Consider the following 21,479-nt stretch of genomic DNA (forward strand, 5'->3'; position numbering starts at 1 on the left):
AATTAATGATGCAAACACTTATAGAACTATAAAGAGGAATCAACGGAGCCACAGTTATTGCCAGAGATTTCAATCCCCTACTCTGTATAATTGATAAAAAATTGGTTTTAAAAAATCAGCAAGTAGATTTTTACAGAAGTATGAATCAACTTCATTTAACTGATCTAATTTATAGAACGCTTCACCTAACAATAGCAGAATACACATGCTTTCCAAGTGTACAGCAATACAGATCACATTCTGTGCCACAAAACAAGTCACAAATTTAAAAGAATTCAAGTTATACAAACTATGCTCAGAGTGGATATAAATTACAAATCAAGAGCCACAAGTTACATGGAATAATTTCAAATATTTGGAAAATGAACACCACATAGCTAAATGAACATCACACATAGGTCGGGGAAAAAAAGGAAATTAGTAGGTATTTTTTCACTGAATGTAAATGAAATCAAAATATTGAAATCTGCAGGATGCCGCTATAGTAATACTCAGGAGGACATTTATAGCACTAAGCACCAAAATTTAAAAAAGGTCTCAAATCGATGACTTTATCTTCCATTTTAAGAAACTAAAAATAGGGCAAAATAGGAGTGGCCTCAGCATCACAGTGTAGTGAGACGTCCTCTTGGTCCTTCAACCTACAATCAGTGAAACATCTACAACTCAACAAAGGTGGCTCTGCCCAACACGCCAGGACACCAGAGGCTTCCACATGCCTGCACCTCTAAAGGTGGGCGGACTGGAGCACAGAGGAGGCAGAACCAGGGGAAGAGTGGAGGTGGGGCCTGCTCTCCTTGTCCCCCAGCCCCAGAGCAGCAGGGGAGGCGGCTCGTATGACTTCAGCCTCCCCGCCACTGTGGCACCAGTGGACACAGCTAACTGGGCAGCAGCGGCAGTGAGACCTGGGACCCTGTCCCCCCAGCCACTGACAACACAGACATGGCGGAGGTGTTGCAGCTCCAACCCCTCCCACCTCCTCACCTCCACCAAGCCTGAGACCCAGGAGATCCCAATACAGAGGAAGAGTCCACCATCCCAGTGCCCTGTGCAATGAGGCCAGTGACACCAGCCACAGCAAGGCACCGGTGACCGCAGAGGCACAGGCAACACCGCTGAAAGAGGCGGTGGAAAGTGGAAAGTGCCAACTCTCAAATGTAACCAGAGGCGTTCAGAAAACCAAAAATGTGTGCTGTAGCGCCACCTACTGGAAAACAAAAGAAAGGCCTCTAATTGCTAACCTGTTGAATCATCAGAATCAAGTTTAAAAAAAAGCAAGTATTTGCTATTTCAAATGCACTGGCAGAGCGACAACTCAGGAAGGACGACGAAGAAGCACAGTAACACTGTACTACAAGAAGGGAACAACAATTCTCCAGAAACCAAACTTAAAGTCATGGAATACCGTGACCTGATAATTCAAAGCAGCTGTCATGAAGAAACTAGATGAGTTCCAAGACAACTTAGAAAGACAGTTCAGTGAGCTCAGGGATAAAAATTAATGGGCAGAAGGAATACTTTTTGGTACCAGAGAGACTGAAACTCTTAAGAAGAAGCAAACAGAAATTCTGGAGTTGAAGAGCTCAATAAACACAATGGAGAGTGCATTAGCCCTGGAAATAGAACAGCTGGATGGGTGAGAGCGCTCTAAGATAAGAAATCTAGAATGAGACAAGTAGAAGAGGAAGAGAAATAAGATCTGGGAAAAATGAGGACATTCTGAGAGCTAGCCAATTCTTTAACGAAGGGCAACATTTGGATAGTGGGTCTCTTACAAGAAGAGAGGGAGAAGGGAGCAGAGAGCTATTTGAAGAAATAACAGCTGAAAATTTCCCAAACCTGGGGAAGAAACAAGGTATAACATCCATGAATCTAACAGAACACAAAAAAGAATTTCTCCAAGATACACTATATATAAAACTGTCAAAAGCCAGTAAGCTTTTGCACAGCGAAGGAAACCATCAGCACAACAAAATGACTACCTACAGAATGGGGGAAATTATTTGCAAATGATGCGACTGACAAAGGCTTAATTTCTAGAATATATAAATAGCTCATGGAACTTAATAACAAAAAAACAAACAACCCAATCCAAAAATGGGCAATTCTCCAAGGAAGACATACAAATGATCAACAGACACATGAAAAAATGCTCAGTATCGCTAATGATCAGAGAAATGCACATCAAAACTACAATGAGGTATCACCTCACACCAGTCAGAATGGCCATCATTCAAGAGTCCACAAAGGGAAGGTGCCAAGATGGCAGAGTAGAGAGACTCACAGCTCGCCCTCTCCCACAAATACACTAAGAATTACATCTACAAACCCACTGAATCACACAGAACACCTACTGAACTCTGGCAGAATGTCTCTCACTTCAAAGTACAGGAGTCTCTCACAAAAATCTGATAAACAAGTTCATACTGTATATCACAGGGAAGTATATTCAATATCTTGTGGTAACTTATGGTAAAAAAGAACATGAAAACGCATATATGTATGTTTATGTATGACTGAAGCATTATGCTGTACACTAGAAATTGACACAACATTGTAAACTGATAAGACTTCAATAATATATATATACACAAAAAAAAGAAGTCCACAAATGATAAATGCTGGAGAGGGTGTGGAGAAAAGGCAACCCTCCTACACTGCTGGTGGGAATGTGGTTTGCTGCAGCCATTATGGGAAACAGTACGGAGATTCCTCAATAAACTAAAAGTAGACTTACCATGTGATCTAGCAATCCCACTCCTGGGCATATACCCCAAGAAAACTCTAATTCAAAAAGACACCTGCACCCCAATGTTCATAGCAGCACTATTTACAATAGCCAGGACATGGAAACAAACCAAATGTCCATCAACAGATGACTGGATATAGAAGATGTGGTACATATATACAATGTAACACTACTCAGCCATGCAAAAATATAATACCATTTGCAGCAATACAGATGGACCTGAAGAATGTCATTCTAAGTGAAGTGGGCCGGAAAGATAAAGAGAAATGCCATATGATATCATTTACATGTGGAATCTAAAAAAAAAAGACACAAATGAACTACTTATTATTTATAACTTACATGATTGATTTCTTGAATACGTGTAAGCACATTTGACTGTCCTTTATGAGTGGATTCTGTTGATTCTTACTTTGCAGTTGGCTTTATTCCTCTGATAACTATGTAAGTTTAAAAGCTAAAGCTCCAAACTGTTCTTAGAAACAATAATCAGCATATATACATTAACCAAATAAAAATAACGTGCAGTATATTGTATGTACGTACTTACATGCAATATATTATATGTGTGCAGTCAAATTGTAACAATTCTACCTTTTAGAAATGAAAAATGAAAAAAAAAAGAAGATTTAAGATTTAATACCTATCATTCTCAAGCTCTTCCCCAAAACTAGAGAGGTGGGAACACTTGCTAAGTCATTTTACAAAGCCAGTATTACCCTGATACCAAAGCCAGACAAAGACAACAAAAAAAGGAAAATCACAAGCCAATGTCTCTGATGAATATAGATGCAAAAACCCTCAATAAAATATGAGCAGACAGCATGCGAGAGTGCATTAAAATGACCATACACCATGACCAAGTGGGATTTGCTCCAGAAGTGCAAGGGTGAGTCCACACCCACAAGCCTCTCCCTGTGACGCGCCACATTAACAGAAGGAGGGTGAAAGCCAGATGGTCATCTCAGTAGATGCAGAAAAAGCATTTGACAAAATTCAACATCCACTTATGGTTAAAACTCTCAATAGAATGGGTATGAAAGGAATGTACCTCAACATATCAAGAGCCACGCATAACAAACCCACAGCTAGCAGCATACTGGATGGTGAAAACCTGAAAGCATTTCCTCTAAAATCAGGAACAAAACAAGGACGTCTACTCTTGCTGCTCTTATTCAGCACAGCATTGGAAGTCAAACAAATTAGGCAAGAAAACAAAAATAACGCATCCAATTGGGAAGGAAGCAGTAAAACTGTCACTATTTATGGATGACATGATTTTATGTATAAGAAACCTTAAAAACTCCACCAAAAAAAACCAAAACAGTACAGTTGCAGGGTACAAAATTAACATACAAAAATCAGTTGTATTTCTGTATGCTAACAATGAGCATACAGAGAATTTAAGAAAACAATACCATTTACAATCATAATAAAAAGAATAAAGTACCTAAGAAGAAATTTAACAAAGGAGGTGAAAGATCTGTATACTGGAAACTATAAGACACTGTTAAATGAAACTGAAGATGACTCAAATAAATGAAGAGATAGTCTGTACTCTTGGACTGGAAAATTTAATGTTGTTTAAAATGTCCATATTACCTACAGCAATCTACAGACAATGCAATTCCTATCAAAACACCAACGGTGTTTTTCACAGAACTAGAGCAAATAATTCTAAAATCATATGGAAGCACAAAAGACCATGAATAGCCAAACCAATATTGAGAAGAAAAGAACAAAGTCAGAGGTATCACACTATCTAGATTTCAAACTATATTACAAAGTTATCATAATCAAAACAGCATAGTATTGGCAGAAAAACATATAACAGAGATCAATGGAACAGAATTGAGAGCCAAGAAATAACCCACACATATATGGACAATTAATTTGCAACAAAGTAGCAAAGAACATACAATAGAGAAAAGATCATCTCTTCAATAAATGATGATGGGGAAACTGGATAGCTACCTGCAAGAAAATGAAACTAGACCACTATCTCACACCACACACAGAAATCAACTCTAAATGAATTTTAAAGACTTGAATGGAAGACCTAAAACCATAAAACTCCTAGAAGAAAACACAGGCAGTATGCTCTCTGATGTAAGTCAGAGCAGTATCTTTCTAGACACGTCTCCTCAGGCAAGGGAAACAAAAGCAAAAAATAAACAAATGTGACTCCATCAAACTAAAATGCTCCTGCTGAGCACAGGAAACTATCAACGAAACAAAAGGACAACTGAATGGGAAAAGATATTTCCAAACCATATATCTAACAAGGGGTTAATATCTAAACTATGTAAAGAACTCATACAACTCAAGAATCAAAAAAAAAAAGCCTCTACATTTAAAAATGGGCAGAGGGACTCAATAGACATTTTTCCGAACACATACAGATAGCCAACAAGCACATGAAAAGATGCTCAACATCACTAATTAATGCAGAAATGCAAATCAAGGAGATATCACCTCGTGCCTGTTATAATGGCTACTATCAGCAAAGGCGAGAAATAACAAATATTGGTGAGAATGTAGAGAAAAAGGAACCCTAGTACACAGTTGGTGAGAATGTAAACTGCTGCAGCCACAATAGAAAACAGTATGGACAGTCCTCAAAAAAAACTAAGAACAGAGCTACCATAGGATCCAGCTATCCCACTCCTGGGTATATATCCAAAGAATACAAAAACACTAACTCGAAAAATTACATACGCTATATTCACTGCGGCACTCTTTACAACAGCCAAGATATGGAAACAAGCTAAGTGCTTATCGACAGACGACGGGATAAAGAAGATATGATATACAGACAATGGAATACTACTCGGCCATGAAAAAGGGTGAAATCTTGCCACATGTGACAACATGGATGGACATTGAGGGTATTCTGCTTAGTGAAATAAGTCAGACAAAAAGACAAATACTGCATGATCTCACTCAGACATGCAATATATAAAGCAAACACACAAAATAAATCAACAAACCTAACCAGACAAAATCACACACGTAGATACAGAGAACAGAGTAGTGGTTACCAGAGGGAAAGGGGTGGGACAAGGGGAGGGTGAAATGAGTAAAGGGGACCAGCCTGAAGGCGATAGTTATTACATCTGCATTTGTCCCTCGGATGTGCATTAGCAGGATAGCAAGCCAATCAGCATGGGCACAGCACCACTGTATAAAAGGATCTGTAAGACTTTGGATCAAGATGCTAATGACAGGCTGATGGAATGCCGACAGCTCAACAGAAATCTCAATTTAAGGCAGAGATTTCTTGACAGTAGAGCTGTCTGAGGGCTCTAACCCACACTCATAAATCGATCTGAAACGACAGGCTGTGGGTCTGGGGACACAAGGGACAGAAGCCACCTGCTACTTTCGGTCCTCTCTCCAGGCCAGGTGTTATAACCCGGAATTCTTACAACAGGACTTGGATGCGGTTTTAATTATCGCATTTACAGATGGAAACCTCTGTCACTGAGGTCAGCAGATCTGCTGTTAACTGAGAAAAGAACTTATTATTTGAGTCCAGATCTTTTCTCACATTTTCGAACACTCTCTAATCCACACGAAGCCATTTTGCTCCATTCCTGCAGCAGCAATGAATAAACACTAAGAAACAGGTCATTTGTTATTCTATAAACTGAACTGCATATTCAAGTCGAGGGCAGTCATCAGAGTATTCCTAACGTGACCTGAGTTATTTACCAAATTACATATAAGAAAATACCAAATTCTTGTACATTGAAACCTCAATATGTTCCCTACAAGAAAAAAAAAACAGCCTAGGGGGAAAAAAGTATTTTTAATGAATTGAACTGCACGCAGAAGCTATAATACAGCGGTGCCTTACACAGAGTTCTGCGGCAGGCAAGCGTGCCACGTGGAATCCTAAGGGCTGAGGTACGTGTGTGAAGGTGGGGAGACGTGGGGAATGGTCACCTGCTGACGTGTGTCAGGTGAGGCAGTGGGTCTTAACTCCGCATCCTCCGGATACCTAATTAGTCGCTCACAGAGATGACAGGTATAATTTCTCCACAGAATTTGTTCTCCACCTCCCTTGTGCATCTGAATTAACTTTGTGAGGGAATCAGCTAACTAAGTATACAGTCATAGCTTCTACTTCAAGCACAGCAATTAAGAATGCCTGTTTCCTCTCCTCCTACATCTGTTCTGAGAGTGAATACATTTGAATTATTTTCTGGATATACAGTAATTGCCCGGAAACGCCAGCTCACCCGTTTGTATAGTCGGCTGCGGTTTGTAGGTGAGGACCAGCCCGGCTAACCCAAGCATAGCTGAGACAGTCATCCGACGTGCATTAAGAAAGGAAACAATGGTCTGATTTGAGTTTTCAGAGCAATGGTCCAAAAATCAGCACCCAGCTGAGCCAGTCACATTGTGACCTGTTAGTCCACCATGCTCCAGGGACCCCAAAATACCCCACAGCCTACCTCCAGCTCCCTCCTCCTCTGATACACACACGCACCACAAGTTCAACATGTGTACTGCGTTCCTTCGACTTAAAACCCTGTGTCTCTTATTTTTTCTTAAAATCGGAAACTCATCTGGATGACGGATACTCCTATATGACCAATATAAATCACAGTGTCTTAATATCTGATTCTCCATACAGCCCTTCACATATTTCAAAATTTGAATTCCCCAAACCCTGGCCCAGGTGGGCAGAGCTGTCGCAGGTACACAGATCAGGACCAAGGCAGGAACACGCAGGGGCTTTCTCAGACTTTCTCAGAGAGATCACACCTGTGGCCAAGGGTCTGTAAGCACACATTTTATAGTGCTATGCTAACTCAATCAAGCTTATAATTTTTTCACTGAAAGATATTAAAGAGCAGCATGATAAGACTTGCTTTGAAAAATTATACTTCAAGGCCCACTTTTGATTTATTTTGTTTTAACATATATTATCTGCAACAAAAGTAACTCCATATTCCCACTAGGCATTTTCCACTGTCCCACCTCATTGGGAATAAGACCCTGGAACAAGCAGGGCTCCTCTCGCAGTGCCCGGTGGGGACGGCCTGGGTCACTTCAGGACTCCTGCATCAGTGCCGGGCTGCCACCTCCACCTCCGTCAAGTCTGAAGCAAAGAAGGGCCAGGAGCATCTCCTCCCGAGCTCGGACTCCTACGGGGTGTGTGGGACACCCCTGCTCGGGGGAATGGGGGTCCCTGGCCACGTGGCCAGCTTCCTCTCACACTGGAGGTCCATCATTCCACATTTGGGAGTCTTAACTAAACTGGGGAATGAGCTTTGGGAAAGCCTGGAAGAGAAACCCAGCTATGCACACCTGGGCAAGGGGAACAACATGTGAACCTCTCGGCCCGGACACAGCCGAGAGGAGGCTTCTTGGATGTTCGCATGAATCAAATGAGCCCCTGGGCCATTTCTAGGCACTAAGCATGCCTTCACGATGTTCACTCACCTTTTAAAGCCAATTTTATTCTTCCCAACACTGATTGCATTTGGCCTAGACTCTCCAGACTACGGCCAGGGAGGGCATTTGCATTCTGTAATAATCTATTTTCTGGAGAGGGCTTCAGATTTCTCGAAACCCTGAAGGGAGAAAACTTCACTCAGGTCATTCCCCTTCCTTTTCAACATTATCTTATTGAAAGGTTTATCCTTCTCCGGCATTTTTGAGCTCACATGACAAGCTCTGTTGCCGAGATGAATGACACCCTGCGTTACCCTGAATGGGCAAAGGACACAGCTGAAGTATTACTTAGAGTGATGGATAGTTAAAGACGGGGAACTAAATCAAACGCATCCAGAATTCAGAAGCTAGTTGAGGAAAGATAACAGCTGGGAAAACAGCGAGTATTTTTAAAACAAAATTATCAATTTGCATCACGAAAGCTAACTGTAACATGTGGATGTGTGACTTCCACTCAATGTAAACGAGTCTGTCCGATTCTCTCTCTCGTTGCCAATAACAGTGATAAGCCATTTCATTTATTTCCTGACGGCGGATCTCTGTGGACGCAGTTGGACTTTCTACATTGGGAGATGCCAACGTAAGCAGATGTGCCTAAAGTTAGGAGTTAGGAATTGTGTCCTAGGGGGCAATTCTCAGCTGCTGACTTGCAGAAAGTACACAAAAATGTTGCTGCCATGGTTTCATGGTTCCACTGCATCACATCATCCTCAAGATGGTCTTTCAAAAGTATTAATCCCATCTGAAAGATGAAAAGCTGATGCAAGAAGGAGCTCGGAGTGGAGACAACTGATCCAGCCCAGCAGGAAGGTGAGGGGGTGCAGGCTGTGGAGGAAGGACTTCAGGGGGAGAAAACACTGAGGCTGGAAGAGGTAGGTATGAGCTCGATGTGGGAGTGTGAGAGAGGTGAAGAGGACCACAGGCTGCAACGAGATAACCACCAGAGCAAGGATGCAGATGAAGAAAACCAGAGGGTGGGTGTCAGCAGAGGGGGTGACACATAAAGAGGCAGGCAGGGGCCAGAGAACAGCTTCCCTTTGTCTGAGCTGAAGGGGCTTGGACTTCATCCTAGAAGCACGTGGAGTTTTTAAGGAGGTTAAGCCAGCAAGAGCCTTAACAGGCCAGTTTTCCTCCAAAGCAGGAAAACCATCATCAGATCCTCGCAGATCTCTTCCCCTTTCCCTTCTGCTCAGACCACGAGTGTAGACGGTGTCGGTGCTCCCCCAACCCGTCCACACCCCTGGGCTCGGTGCAGAGGGAATGCTCAGTAAATATGGGCTGACTGGTCGAAGGAGGGAACGATGAGGACGGTGAGCATGTAAACTGCTAATGAGGACAAACTACTGACAGATCCATGCACAGCCCTGCATCATGTAAATACAAGCTGATTGCGCCTCCATGGGGCGTCAGCATGGTTACAACAAATAAAATACTGCTCCATGTGGGAAAAAAGTAGTGAGAAAAGAAAAGAAATTGGTGTATTTATAGTAAATTAGCCCTTAGAGCAGAGCCCTGTTGAACCATGGAAGAAAATGGTGTCTAATTCAGCATCTTCTACCAGGAGAGCTGCCCTCGGGCAGTTACCCTGAACATCAGTGAGGTGCTGGGTTCTGCCACTCAGGCGTCACTGAACACTGAAATGAGACAGAAAGAGGAATCCCGGGGCCCTTCACCAGCCCCCTCCGCGGCCCCGAGGCCCCGACCGCGTGCACGGCGGAACTGTCAAGTCGTGACACCAAAGCGAAACGCCCTGCTTTGTGGTTTTATAGTTAGCTAATTTTTAAATCTCTTTCACTCAAAAACCACAGAGCTCTTCTGACAGATGAAAATGGCTTCTGAGGACCAAATGACATGAGGCTTTGGAAGAGCTGCCTTTTCAGAAAGAAGCGTTCTTTCTTCAAATTGGGCTGCTTCATTGGGAAAATTCAATATTCTTTATGTAATAAAGGAAAAATAAAATCTCTATGTAATTGTGAATTCGGCTTGCCTGTTGCACATGAGAAAGCCTCAGTACATCCCCTGCAGGTGTCGTGCTGTGAGTGTGCAAGAGGGGGGCCCTGACTTGGAGTAGGCCTGCCTTGCATTTTCTATAAATAGTTCAGTGGCTAAGTGATCGAGCTATAATCAGAGACCCGGGTTGGAAGCCAAGCTCACCCCACTTTCTACCCATGCCCAGTTTTCCATCTCAGAGGGTGAAGGTGGCGCTGAGTGACATGGAAGGTGCTCTGCTGTGTTCCAGTACAAGCAAAGGACCAACTGGACTAAACTTACTCAGAAGGGCAACGAGCGAGTCTCATTCATCTTTGCTCTAAGGTTAAGCACAGTGTCTGACAGTTAATGAGGAAATTAACAACATTTTCTCAGTCTTCTCTTTCCACATAAATGCAGGATTGCTGCACCCTTTTCGCACTGGAGAGACTTTCTTTGTAACTGTGATGGAATAACCGTGTCGACAGTTGAATTTATGAACTTTGTGCAATGGCAATTTAGATGTATCACTCACTGAATAAATACCTTAAAGCTAGGAGGAAGTTTAAGAGTAACTGGTTCCCATCCTTCATCGTAAGGAAGAGGCAACTGAGACACAGAAAGACAGTAAGCCTGCTCCAACACTGCACAGGACATGCGTCTCCCTCTGCGCGCCACACCACGATTCTGAAGTTCTATGCCTATTGGAACAGTAACTCTACATCCTGCTACAAAAAAATCGGAGACATGAGCCTCAAACTTGGAAAAACAGAGGGATGGGGTGTGAGGGTCGGCCAGCTGCAGGGCTCTGAATGAAACCGAGCCCCACGGAGAAGAGGACACAAGCCCAAACCTAAGTGCATCCAAGACAAATGTGTCTGAGACAACAGCCGTGTTCTCTGGGCTTTACCACGAATAGGTGTGCCTTTTTCTCCTGGCCCGGAACTCCACTCTTGTCTTGGTCTTAGATCAGGATCTACCTCTACAGCTATCAACTGTCAATCCATCAAAATGACTGACAGAAAAACTAAACAGGAAATCAGCAAAGATAGAGAAGAACTCAACAAAATCATCAGACAACAGGATCCAATCCATCCAACAACAGCAGAATACACATTCTTTTCAGGCACCCCTGGAACATTCACCAAAACAAACCACATCCTGAGCCCTAAATTGCATATTAACACATTTAAAAGAATTCCTAAACTCGTACAGAAATGTTCTCCCATCACAACGGAATCAAACTAGAAATCAGTAAAAATCAGTAACAGGCAAGAGGGAAATCTGCAAACACTGGGAAACTAAAAACACACTTCCAAATAATCCATGAGGTAAGGGGGGGGATCCCATGGGAAATAAAAAAATACACTGAACTGGATGAAAACAAAAATACAGAATACCAAACTCTGTGAGATACAGCTAAGGCAGTGCTGAGAGGGCCGTTAAAGCACTAAATGCACACACTGGAAGAAACAGTCTCAAGTCAAGACTTTCCATGCTACCTCCAAGAAGCAAAGCAAAATAAACTCAAAGCAAACAGAAGAAAGCAAATGATAAAGATAAAAAGGACAATGTAATAAAATTGAAACTAGAAAAACAACAGAAAAATAGTGAAACAAAATTTGGTTCTTCCAAAAGGCCAAAGAAACCAACTTCTAGTAAGATGACAAAGAGAAAAGAAAGCTGACACATATCACCAATGTCAGAAGTGAAGCAAGAAATACTGTTACAGGCCCCACCAATATTAAAAGGATTATAAGGGATGAGCAAACAGAATTTAGCAATATATGAAAAGAGTTTTTGAAAAAAAGAGCATCATTAAACATGATAACTAGGTGGGATTTATGCTAAGGATGCAAGCCTGGTTCAATATTTGAAAATCAACCAATGTAATCCACCATATTAAGTGACTAAAAAAAAAAATAACAAAAAAAAATTGATGAAGAAAATGTATTTGGCAAAATTCAACACTCATTCGTGATTTAAAAAAAATATACTCCCAGAAAACTAAGAATAGACAGAACTTTCTCAAGTTGGTAAAGAATATACATAAAATATCTCTAGCTAACATTACACTTGATGGTGAAAGACTGAACGCTTTCCTCTAAGATCTGGAACAAGGCAAGATGTCACTCACACTACTGCTATTCAGCATAGCACTGGAAGTCCTAGCCAGTGCAATAAGACAAGAAAAGTAACAGTTAAAGGCATATAGAAATAACGTCTTATTTACAGATGACATGGGATGTATGTAGAAAATCTCAAGTAACCTATCAAAAAACAAACAAAACCTTCCTAAAGCCAGTGAGTTTAGCAGTCAGAGGACACAATATTAACTTACAAACAGTTAATGTATTTCTGTATACCATCAATGAACAAAGGGAAAAAGAAATTTTAAAGTATTGTACCATTTACAAGCACTCCAAAACTAAGAAATACCTAGATGCAAATCTAACAAAATATATTCAAAACTTGTATACTAAAAGCTGTAAAACACTGGAAGTGAGAAATTAAAGGACTAAATAAATGGAAACACATGTAATTTTTGTGGACTGAAACAAGTAAAGATGTCAATTCTTCCCAAATTGATACAAAGATTTAACAAAGAGTTTTTGTAGATATAGAAAGATATTTTAAAATTCATATGGCAAATACAGGTTATGACTTAAAATAATTTTGAAGAATAAAAATAAAGAGGGTGAATTACCAACCCACTCCAAGCTTCCTTACATAGCCATGATAGTCAGGACTACAGGCACTGACACAGTGATAGTCACACAGACAAATGAAAGAAAACAGAGATCCCAGAAGCAGCCCACAGAAGTCAGGCCAACTAACTTCACAAACGTGCACATGTAATTCAACAGAGGAAGGACAGTCATTTCAACAAATGTTAATCAAGCCACTGGACGTTCATAAGCAAAGGGAAAAAAAAGACTTAGCTCTAAACGTCACACTTTTGATTTTACATAAAAACTGACTCAAAACTGATAATGAATTAAATGTAAAACATAAAATTATAAAACGTTTAGAGGAAAACAAAGGGGAAAATCTTCAGAAACTAGGGCTTCATGAAGAGTTCTTGGACATTACTCCAAAGTATGTTCCATAAAAAGGGTAAAAGTCAATAAACTGGACTTCATCAGTATTAAAACCTTTTCCTCTGTGAAAGATCTCGTTGAAAGGATGAAAAGATAGGTCACATACTGAGAGAAAACATTTGCAAACTACATCGGGCAAAGGAATCATATCTAGAATCTATGGAGAACTTTTAACAAAGTAGCAGAAATAAATAAAACAGAATAATCCAGTGGGAATGCAGTTTGGTGCAGCCACTGTGGAAAACAGTGTGGAGATTCTTCAAAAGACTAGGAATAGACCTACCATATAACCCAGGAATCCTGCTCCTGGGGTTGTATCCAGAAGGAACCCTACTTCAAAAAGACACCTGCACCCCAATGTTCATAGCAGCACTATTTACAATAGCCAAGACACGAAAAAAAAACAGTCTAAATGTCCATCAACAGATGACTGGATAAAGAAGATGTGGTATATTTATACAATGGAATACTACTCAGCCATAAAAACCAACAACATAACACCATTTGCAGCAACATGGATGTCCCTGGAGAATGTCATTCTAAGTGAAGTAAGCCAGAAAGACGAAGAAAAATACCATATGAGATCGCTCATATGTGGAATCTAAAAAGATAAATAAGTAAATAAATAAATAAATACAGGACAGAAACAGACTCACAGATATAGAATACAAACTTGTGGTTGTCAAGGGGGTGGGGGGTAGGAAGGGACAGACTGGGATTTCAAAATTTGTAGATACTGACAGGCATATGTAGAAAAGATAAACAACATTATACTGTATAGCACAGGGAAATGTATACAAGATCTGTGGCAGCTCACAGTGAAAATAAAAACATAACAATGAATTATATGCATGTTCAGGTACAACTGAAAAATTGTGCTCTACACTGGAATTAGTCAAAACACTGTAAAATGATTATAACACAATAAAAAAGTGTTCAAAAAAGAATAATCCAGTTTTTAAAGCAGCAACTAATACGAGGAGATATTTCAATTGGCAAATAAGCAGATAAAAAGAAGTCAATACCACTAACAATTAGGAAAATGTAAGTTAAAGACCACAGTGAGATGTCAACCTATTGAACACACATCCATTAGAGCAGCTAAAATAAAAAACAGCGACAATACCAACTGCTGGTGAAGACCCAGAGAAACTGGATCCCTCACACACTGCTGGTGGGAAAAGAAAATGGAACAGAAACCTTGGGAAGTGTTTCACAGTTTCCAAAAAAAAAAAACTTGTTCAGTTTATCATTTATCCTAGGACCTACCAATCATAATTCTTGACACCTATCCCGGAGAATATAACCTTACGTCTACACAAATGCCTGCATGCAAACGCAACGCACCCCGCCACTTTGTCTGTAATAGACAAAAACTGGGAACCGTCAAGACGCTCCTCAGTAAGAGAATTAATGAACGGTGGTCCACCTATGCCATGGATGATTACTCAGCAGTAACAAAGAGTAAAGTGGGTCCAGACAACAACTTCAGTGGACCCCAAAATCATTTTGCCGAGCGAGGGAAAGCCAATCTCAAAAGGCCACTGCACGTATTTAACGTTCTCAATTATGAGAAAAATACAGACATGGAGAACAAATTAGTGGCTGGCAGGTTAGAGATTCTGGAGGAGGGAAATGGGGTGACTCTAAGGGGTAGCAAAGGGAGAAATCTTCACAGCAATGAAATAGCTCTGCTTCTGAAGTACAGTGGTCACTACCCAGATCCACATGTGAAAGGATGGCGTGCAGCCAGCAACACGCACTGCACCATTATCAACTCCTGGTCTGGTATCATCCTACTGTCATGATCTGTGAATCTGTAATTATTTAAAATAAAAACTTAAAAAGATATATCTTCACAGTGTGTTTTCTATTGCAACACTCACGTCCAATATCCGGCCTCAGCTTCTTATCATATTCTCTGAGCAGCTTGTTGAGAATAAGAGTCACGTCTCTGTCCTGGGATTTGGGAGCCAAGACCCACTTTTGGTTTGATGATGAATCTTCGTATTCGTCCTCTTCCACCTTCCTGGACCTGGAATTATGGCACAAAGTGTGATATATAAGTTGTAGAAATGGCTCCAGGAAGTGTCTTCAGCACGGTCCACCCACGCATCCAATGGACTAGGTAGAAAGTCCCCAGTACCCTCAGCCCAACCAACAGGTTACCTCTAAAAGTTAAAAAAAAAAAACTAATAAAACAAAACACAAACTAGAAAAGAATCCAGTAAGAAGAATGCCACTGCTATTAAAATAGCATGGTGCTTTCATTAAATGTCACAAAATGATCCCATGTCTGTGTTAAACTACAAACATCATACTAAGTAATTCAGTGCAAGACAGCCAGCCAACCAGCAGATCATCAGCCCTCCTTGGATCCAACCCGAGAACCTCCGACGGTCAACACAGACGACTGTCAGACGGTGACTTTATCTTGCCGTCTCCAGTCCCCACCACCAAGATTTCATCTGAGCTGAAGGTAAGAACAGCTTTTGCAGAATGTAGTCACTCTGAGTCTGACTCTGTGCTTCTCATGGGACTAGGGCTTTTGGTGGAGGCAGACACAGGGACATCACGAGGTGGCATGCTTGGCCAGCACTCATGGGCAGTGACAAGTAACAGTAGCTGGTTGGTGGACATGGCTGGTGACTTAACATCCTACTGCACAAACGGATTCATCTCTTACAGAGCAGGCTAATACAGACATTAAAAATTAAAACCTTTCTAACATGTCTTCCTCACTTCCTCGCTCGGCCCCATCATAAATGGGTCCAAGTCAACACAGAGCATCTCTGAGTCTGTCCCGTGCAGGGCTGAGCCTGACAGCCGCCTCTCTGGGCTGACACATACTGATGGCGCACTTGAAATGGAGAGGTCTTGAAATGACAAGCTGGTTCTCTGAGTGAGTGAGGCCGTCCCAACAACACAGCCGATCAGACTTTGAAAAGAGGAGTGTCCCCTTCTATGCAAAGCAGCACTTCCAGGTGGACTGCATTTCCCAGGGCAAAAGGCTCCTCGGACACACACCCTCCTCCCAGCCTGTCAGCGTGCGTGCCTTAATGACGTTTTCCTTCACAAAGGAGAACGAAACGTAGAAACAGAAAATTGCACTGAGGTTTATTTGTCCTGAGGATAAGCTCATTTCTGTTTAGTTTCCCAAACAGGAGCCAGAATGTTAACAACATCTCAGGGCAGCTGTGCTCTGGGCCATGTTTCCTTAAGTGAATTTTTAGAATCATGAAATGAACATGAAATAAAAGAAAAAAGTAAACTTTTTAAAGTTCATTATCTTACTGTTTAAATCCTTAAATCATATACATATATAATAATACAATATATAGCTACAATATGTAATGTCTAATCATATGTGTCTATCATATACTAAGTACATGAATTCTCCTATGAGTGTTAGCCAGCAGCTTGAACACAGACCACAGGAGTGTCAGCCTAGTCCTGTATGAATATACACATACGTGTGAGATTTTGATCATGAGTGCATGACGTGTGTCTTGAAGACTGGCTTCATTCAAGTTTCTTCTAGGTTGATGTTAAACTGTAATTCTATTTCTTGACTGGAAGGTTAAAATAAATCATCCATAGGAACTCTAAGTTGCCGTGGATTTTTTTTATTCACCCTGAATAATACTTACAATCAAAAGGAACTTGTGAGATCTGGGACATATTCAAGAAGTGATACGCTTCATTTCATTATTTGTCAACCTGAACTTTTACAAATAACACTATAGAATTTAAAATGTCATGGTAGAGAATTTTATTTTATCAGGAATATTGTCAGGAATACTAATTTTATCATCTTAAAAATAGGACATGGATTGCTGGGAGCCAGCCACTGCCCACAGGACCTGGCGGTTCGTCCAGAGCAACAGCACCTGGGGGCCCGTGGACAGAGAGGACAGGTCACCTGGGCAGAATCACATATAGCTGTTCTCAGGACTTGTTCCAACTCGCCCACAGTGCTCTCCTCTCTCTACTGTCTCTTAATCTCTTCCCTTCCCCTTCTCCTTTTCCCCTCTTCCTGGCTTCCTTCCCCCACCCCCAGAGACAGCTCAGCAGCACAAGGCTAGACCATGCTCTCCACATTGTACCTTCTATCGCCCCCCAGAGTCACATGCACACAGAAGGAGCACACTAACTCCCCATCAGTCCTCTGTATACACAGCCTTAGTTTCTTTCTTTTATATATATATATATATATTTTTTTTTTAGTGAAGTCTTATCAGTTTACAGTGTAAACTGATAATTTACTGGTAGACAGCACAATGCGTCAGTCATACATCAACATACATACATTCATTTTCCTATTCTTTTTCACCATGAGTTACTGCAAGATATTGAATATAGTTCCCTGTGCTGTGCAGCATGAACCTGTTTGAGCTCCTTCAGTAACAGGTATGGTAATGAGCCTAACCCTCCCTCTAGTGGTAAAGTGGTGATGAGAGGGTTTTCCTGAAATTGCGCAAGCGTCTTCCTGAGAGGCCAGGGCAGGTGACGGGGTGGGAGACAAAGGGACAGCGGCAGCGTCCTCCCCAGCCCGGGCCCTCTCGGGGAGGTAAAACGGCACCCGCAGCTCTGGGGCTGGGTCAGGGTGCACAGCGGGCAGAGGTGCTCCTGGCCCCTCCGTGGCCGCCACTGGGCTCCTCCCAATCCTGACCCCACGTCAGTTTGCTGCAGGACTTCAGGGATCGAAACAGAAGCTTCCCGGTGGGAGCGCAGGACCACAGCCCTATAGAAAAGCCTCCCTTTGGGGAAAACCAAATCTCATCTCAGGGGCTCACCGGAATGTGAACAAAACAAAACACCTGTTCTCCTAAAATTAAAGCAGGTTATATACTATCTTTATGAGCGTTCTGTTACTAGGGTTGTTGAATCCTAAACACCATCACTGCAATTAGCTGCTTCTTGAAAACCAACTGGCATTGTACCATCATCGTTCAGCAAGGGCTCAAACCTCAGATGGTATTTTCATGTCTGACACCTTCTCTTCAACCACCAGGACAGAGACAAAATCGGAAGTATCCGTAAACATAAAAAGCAGCTCCTAAACCTCAGAAAGCAGTTAAGCATCCGCTTAAGTTGCCACCAAAGTCCAGGTGTGACTTAGTGTGTTTTACTACATAATAAGTGTCAGAATGGGGTGCATTTCTCTCCATGGAGCTGTCGAGCCATCACCACGGAGCACAGCTGTCAGAACCTTCTCCAGGGCTCTTCAACGCCAGGAAGGCATTGCAGAGTGCAAACGAGAACCCCCTCATAATTAATAAGTTTTGAAAGATGGTGCTGGACACCGGATTACTTTATGTGTCCATAAAACCTATTCAAAGAGCACACTTTCAAAGGAGAGGCATACAACAATCAAATTAGTTTTAAATTTGGATTTTCTTTCAACTGATAAGCAACGTTTATTATCAAGGCATGGAACCAACCCAAACATAGAACATATTAAAGTTGTTCTATCTGCCTCAGTAAGAGCGAAGGATGAAGAACCCCAGAGACAGCTTGTGTATCTGGGAATCCCAAGAAACCTCAGTGCTCTAAGTTGGATACCAAGACATCGTCCCACTAAGCACATAAAGTGATGAGGACAGTAAGCAGTTCCCTTCCATGAACTGCAGTCACTCCATCCAGGCGGTGGCAACAGGACATGTCAATGAGTCACAACCTGATCTAGATACGAGTTGGGACCTCAGTGTTGCCTGCTTGTCAACAGAGACACACCCAGGCAGACTCAACCTCAGAGAGCACACTTCCATTTACCTTCCCAGCTCTCTCCTGAGACAGGAAGAAACTTCAGCTGAAGGGCCCGAGGAGTGCACTGCGTGTCTGAGAGCTACTGTGAGACTGTGGTCTGGTCTGCCTTTCTCACTCGAAACTCTTAGCCAAAACCAGCGGAGTGGTGTGGTTGGGAGGGCCAGGACCTTCTTCCTCAGGGCCTGTCAGAGGTAGGGAGTGAGAACTGGGGGGCCATTCACATGCTGTAGGATTTGTTAATGAGTCTTCCTTGTTCCTTGGTCTTTCACAAATACAAAGGAACACACAAGACGTCCTGGCATTACCTGCTGACACCCTGCAGGGCATATGGACCAAAGGAATGCTAACTCCCAGATCCAGGAAATGAAGACGTGTCAGATCAAAAGTGTCTGGTGGGGGGTAAGGGTTCCCTAAGATTCTTGGGGTGGTGATGGGGTTGGGAGAGAGGAAGGGAGCTGTTCTAATTTTCAAAGCGCAGGGCAGTCTTCAGGCTCTGGGCCAGAGATGTAGCCCCAGACAGAAGTAAAGAAACCAAACCCAGAATCTCCAGTTACATTTAGAGCAACGGGGTTTAACCCTTCTGGTCCCACTGTCCTCCCAATCTCATGAGCCATCTTCATCTCTTCCTGAACAATTTCTAAGCTCCCATTAGCTGGCTGGTGCTCTGGAAGGAAGGTGAAGAGTATTTATGCGGAGGTAATTTCTTAGAGTGACTAGGTAGAAGCCTTACTGTCCATCTCAACATTGTTGTGCAGGGCTAGGTTTGTGCAAGCCCGAGTGTGTGAAACCGACTCATGTAGAAGGGGTGTGTGTGGGTACTGTGCGTGTGTTTGCAGGACCTGGGGAGGGACATCTTCTCTGAGAAGCAGGGCTCTCAGCTGCATATCGTGCCTCACTCCGTCTGCCTCCAGCCGGGCTGCTCCTCGCCAGACTGGTTTCAACTGGGCAACTAGGAAACCGTGACTCCTGGGTCCTGGGAAATTTCAGTGATGTAAATGATACAGAATGTGGGGGGGGTGCGTGGGCGTGTGTGTGTGCGTGGGCGTGTGTGTGTGTCTCGGCGCGCGCCCCTGGAACACTTCGGGGAGGGGTGAAAGGTAGATAAGGCGGTAGACACCGGCTTTCCCCTGCGATAACTGGTTTTCAAAACCCCATAAAAGCACCAGACCCTAAAACCGCCAGAAGAGCCCGTTAATCTCAGACTCCCCATATTTCAGGCTGCAGAGAAGGCGGCAGCCTCCCAGCCAGGAGAGGCAAAGGGGGCCGTGTCCGGGGGCGATGGGACAGGTGTGGCGCCGGCCGCCTTCGCGTCTCGTCCCCGCCCGGCCCGGGCCCAGGCGGGCTCTGCCGCAGCCCAGCTGACGGCCGGCGGGTGCGCCGGGGACTCCGGGCCGGCCGACAGCGCCCCCCGCCGCCCTCCCGCCCGGCCCCGAGCCCCCGGGGACGTGGAGCCGGGGCGCCACTTACCGCGCGTGCAAGCCCGAGAACAGGAAGAGGAGCAGCAGCAGCTTCAGGGCCATGGTGCGGCGGGGCGCGGGGTCCCAGGCCTCGGGCCGGGCGCCGCGCCCTCCGGAGCGCGGGGCCTCGCCTCCGCCCCCTCGCTGCTCCGGGAGCCGCTGCCGCCGCCGCGGGACAGGAACTGGGTCGGGCGGCCGGCCGCGCCCTCGACGGCCGGCGGGTCTGCGCGCGGATCCCTCCGCGGGGCTCACGCGGGACGCCGGGACGCCCAGCCCCCGCGGCGCGCCGCCCCCGCACTGGCGCCGGGTCAACGCAGCCGGGTGGCGGGAGCCGGTGGGCGCGGGAGGTCCCTGGCCCGGCAGTCCGGCGACCCCGCAGCAGCCCACCCAGCCGCCAGCCGCCAGCCGTCAGCCGCCGGCCGCGCACCGCGCGCCCCGGGGCCCGGGCGGGGGGCTCTGCGCGCGCTGTGTGGCCGCCACGCGCTCCGGGGTGGGGGCGGGGAGGCGGCCGCTCCTCGGGCAGCGCCTCCGAAGCGGGTCCCGGCGGAGAGGAGTTTCCCCAGTTACACGCCTGACAATGCACGAGGCGAGAGAAGCGAGGTTTGAATGGACTCGGAGTCGGAGGCCGGGAGGGTGGGGGGGGCGGGGCTCGGCGGGGGCGGGGAAGCGCGGGGATCTCGCTGGGAGCTTGAAGCGGGGTCCCAAGATTGACACCCCATGGTCCCGAGAGGGCCCCGAGCCCCACGGGCTGCGCTCCTCCCGGCGTTTCTGCACAGCGTGACTCTTCCCCGCGCTCTCTGACCCCCCAGAGCATCTTCACCTGGGCTCCTGGGCGAAGGAGCGAGACCTTCAGCTGATAGCAACCTCTCCATCGCACACGTCGTGCTAAATCGACTGAACCCCTTCTGGCAATGCTGAGATTCTGCGTGGAAAAGTGGCTTCTTGGGAGTATCTGGAAAAAAGCATCCC

The 21,479-nt window shown here is 44.2% G+C and overlaps 1 protein-coding gene across 4 annotated transcripts in view; it reads right to left on the reverse strand.

Annotated features, from left to right (window-relative positions):
* The window catches only part of LOC140689811 (gamma-aminobutyric acid receptor subunit gamma-3-like), a 149,563-nt gene extending 128,898 nt beyond the window's left edge, over positions 1-20,665 (reverse strand). For all 4 annotated transcript variants that reach the window (XM_072951173.1, XM_072951172.1, XM_072951174.1 and 1 more), the window contains exons 1-2: positions 20,521-20,665; positions 15,171-15,319 (exon numbers count right to left, since the gene is read on the reverse strand). In XM_072951173.1, coding sequence (XP_072807274.1) covers positions 15,171-15,319; positions 20,521-20,573 — 202 coding nt within the window. In that variant the 5' untranslated portion in view covers positions 20,574-20,665. The remainder of the gene's footprint in view (positions 1-15,170; positions 15,320-20,520) is intronic.
* Between the last annotated feature and the right edge of the window lie 814 nt (positions 20,666-21,479).

This window comes from Vicugna pacos, chromosome 27 (assembly GCF_048564905.1).
Source record: "Vicugna pacos chromosome 27, VicPac4, whole genome shotgun sequence".
NCBI classification, from domain to species: domain Eukaryota; kingdom Metazoa; phylum Chordata; class Mammalia; order Artiodactyla; family Camelidae; genus Vicugna; species Vicugna pacos.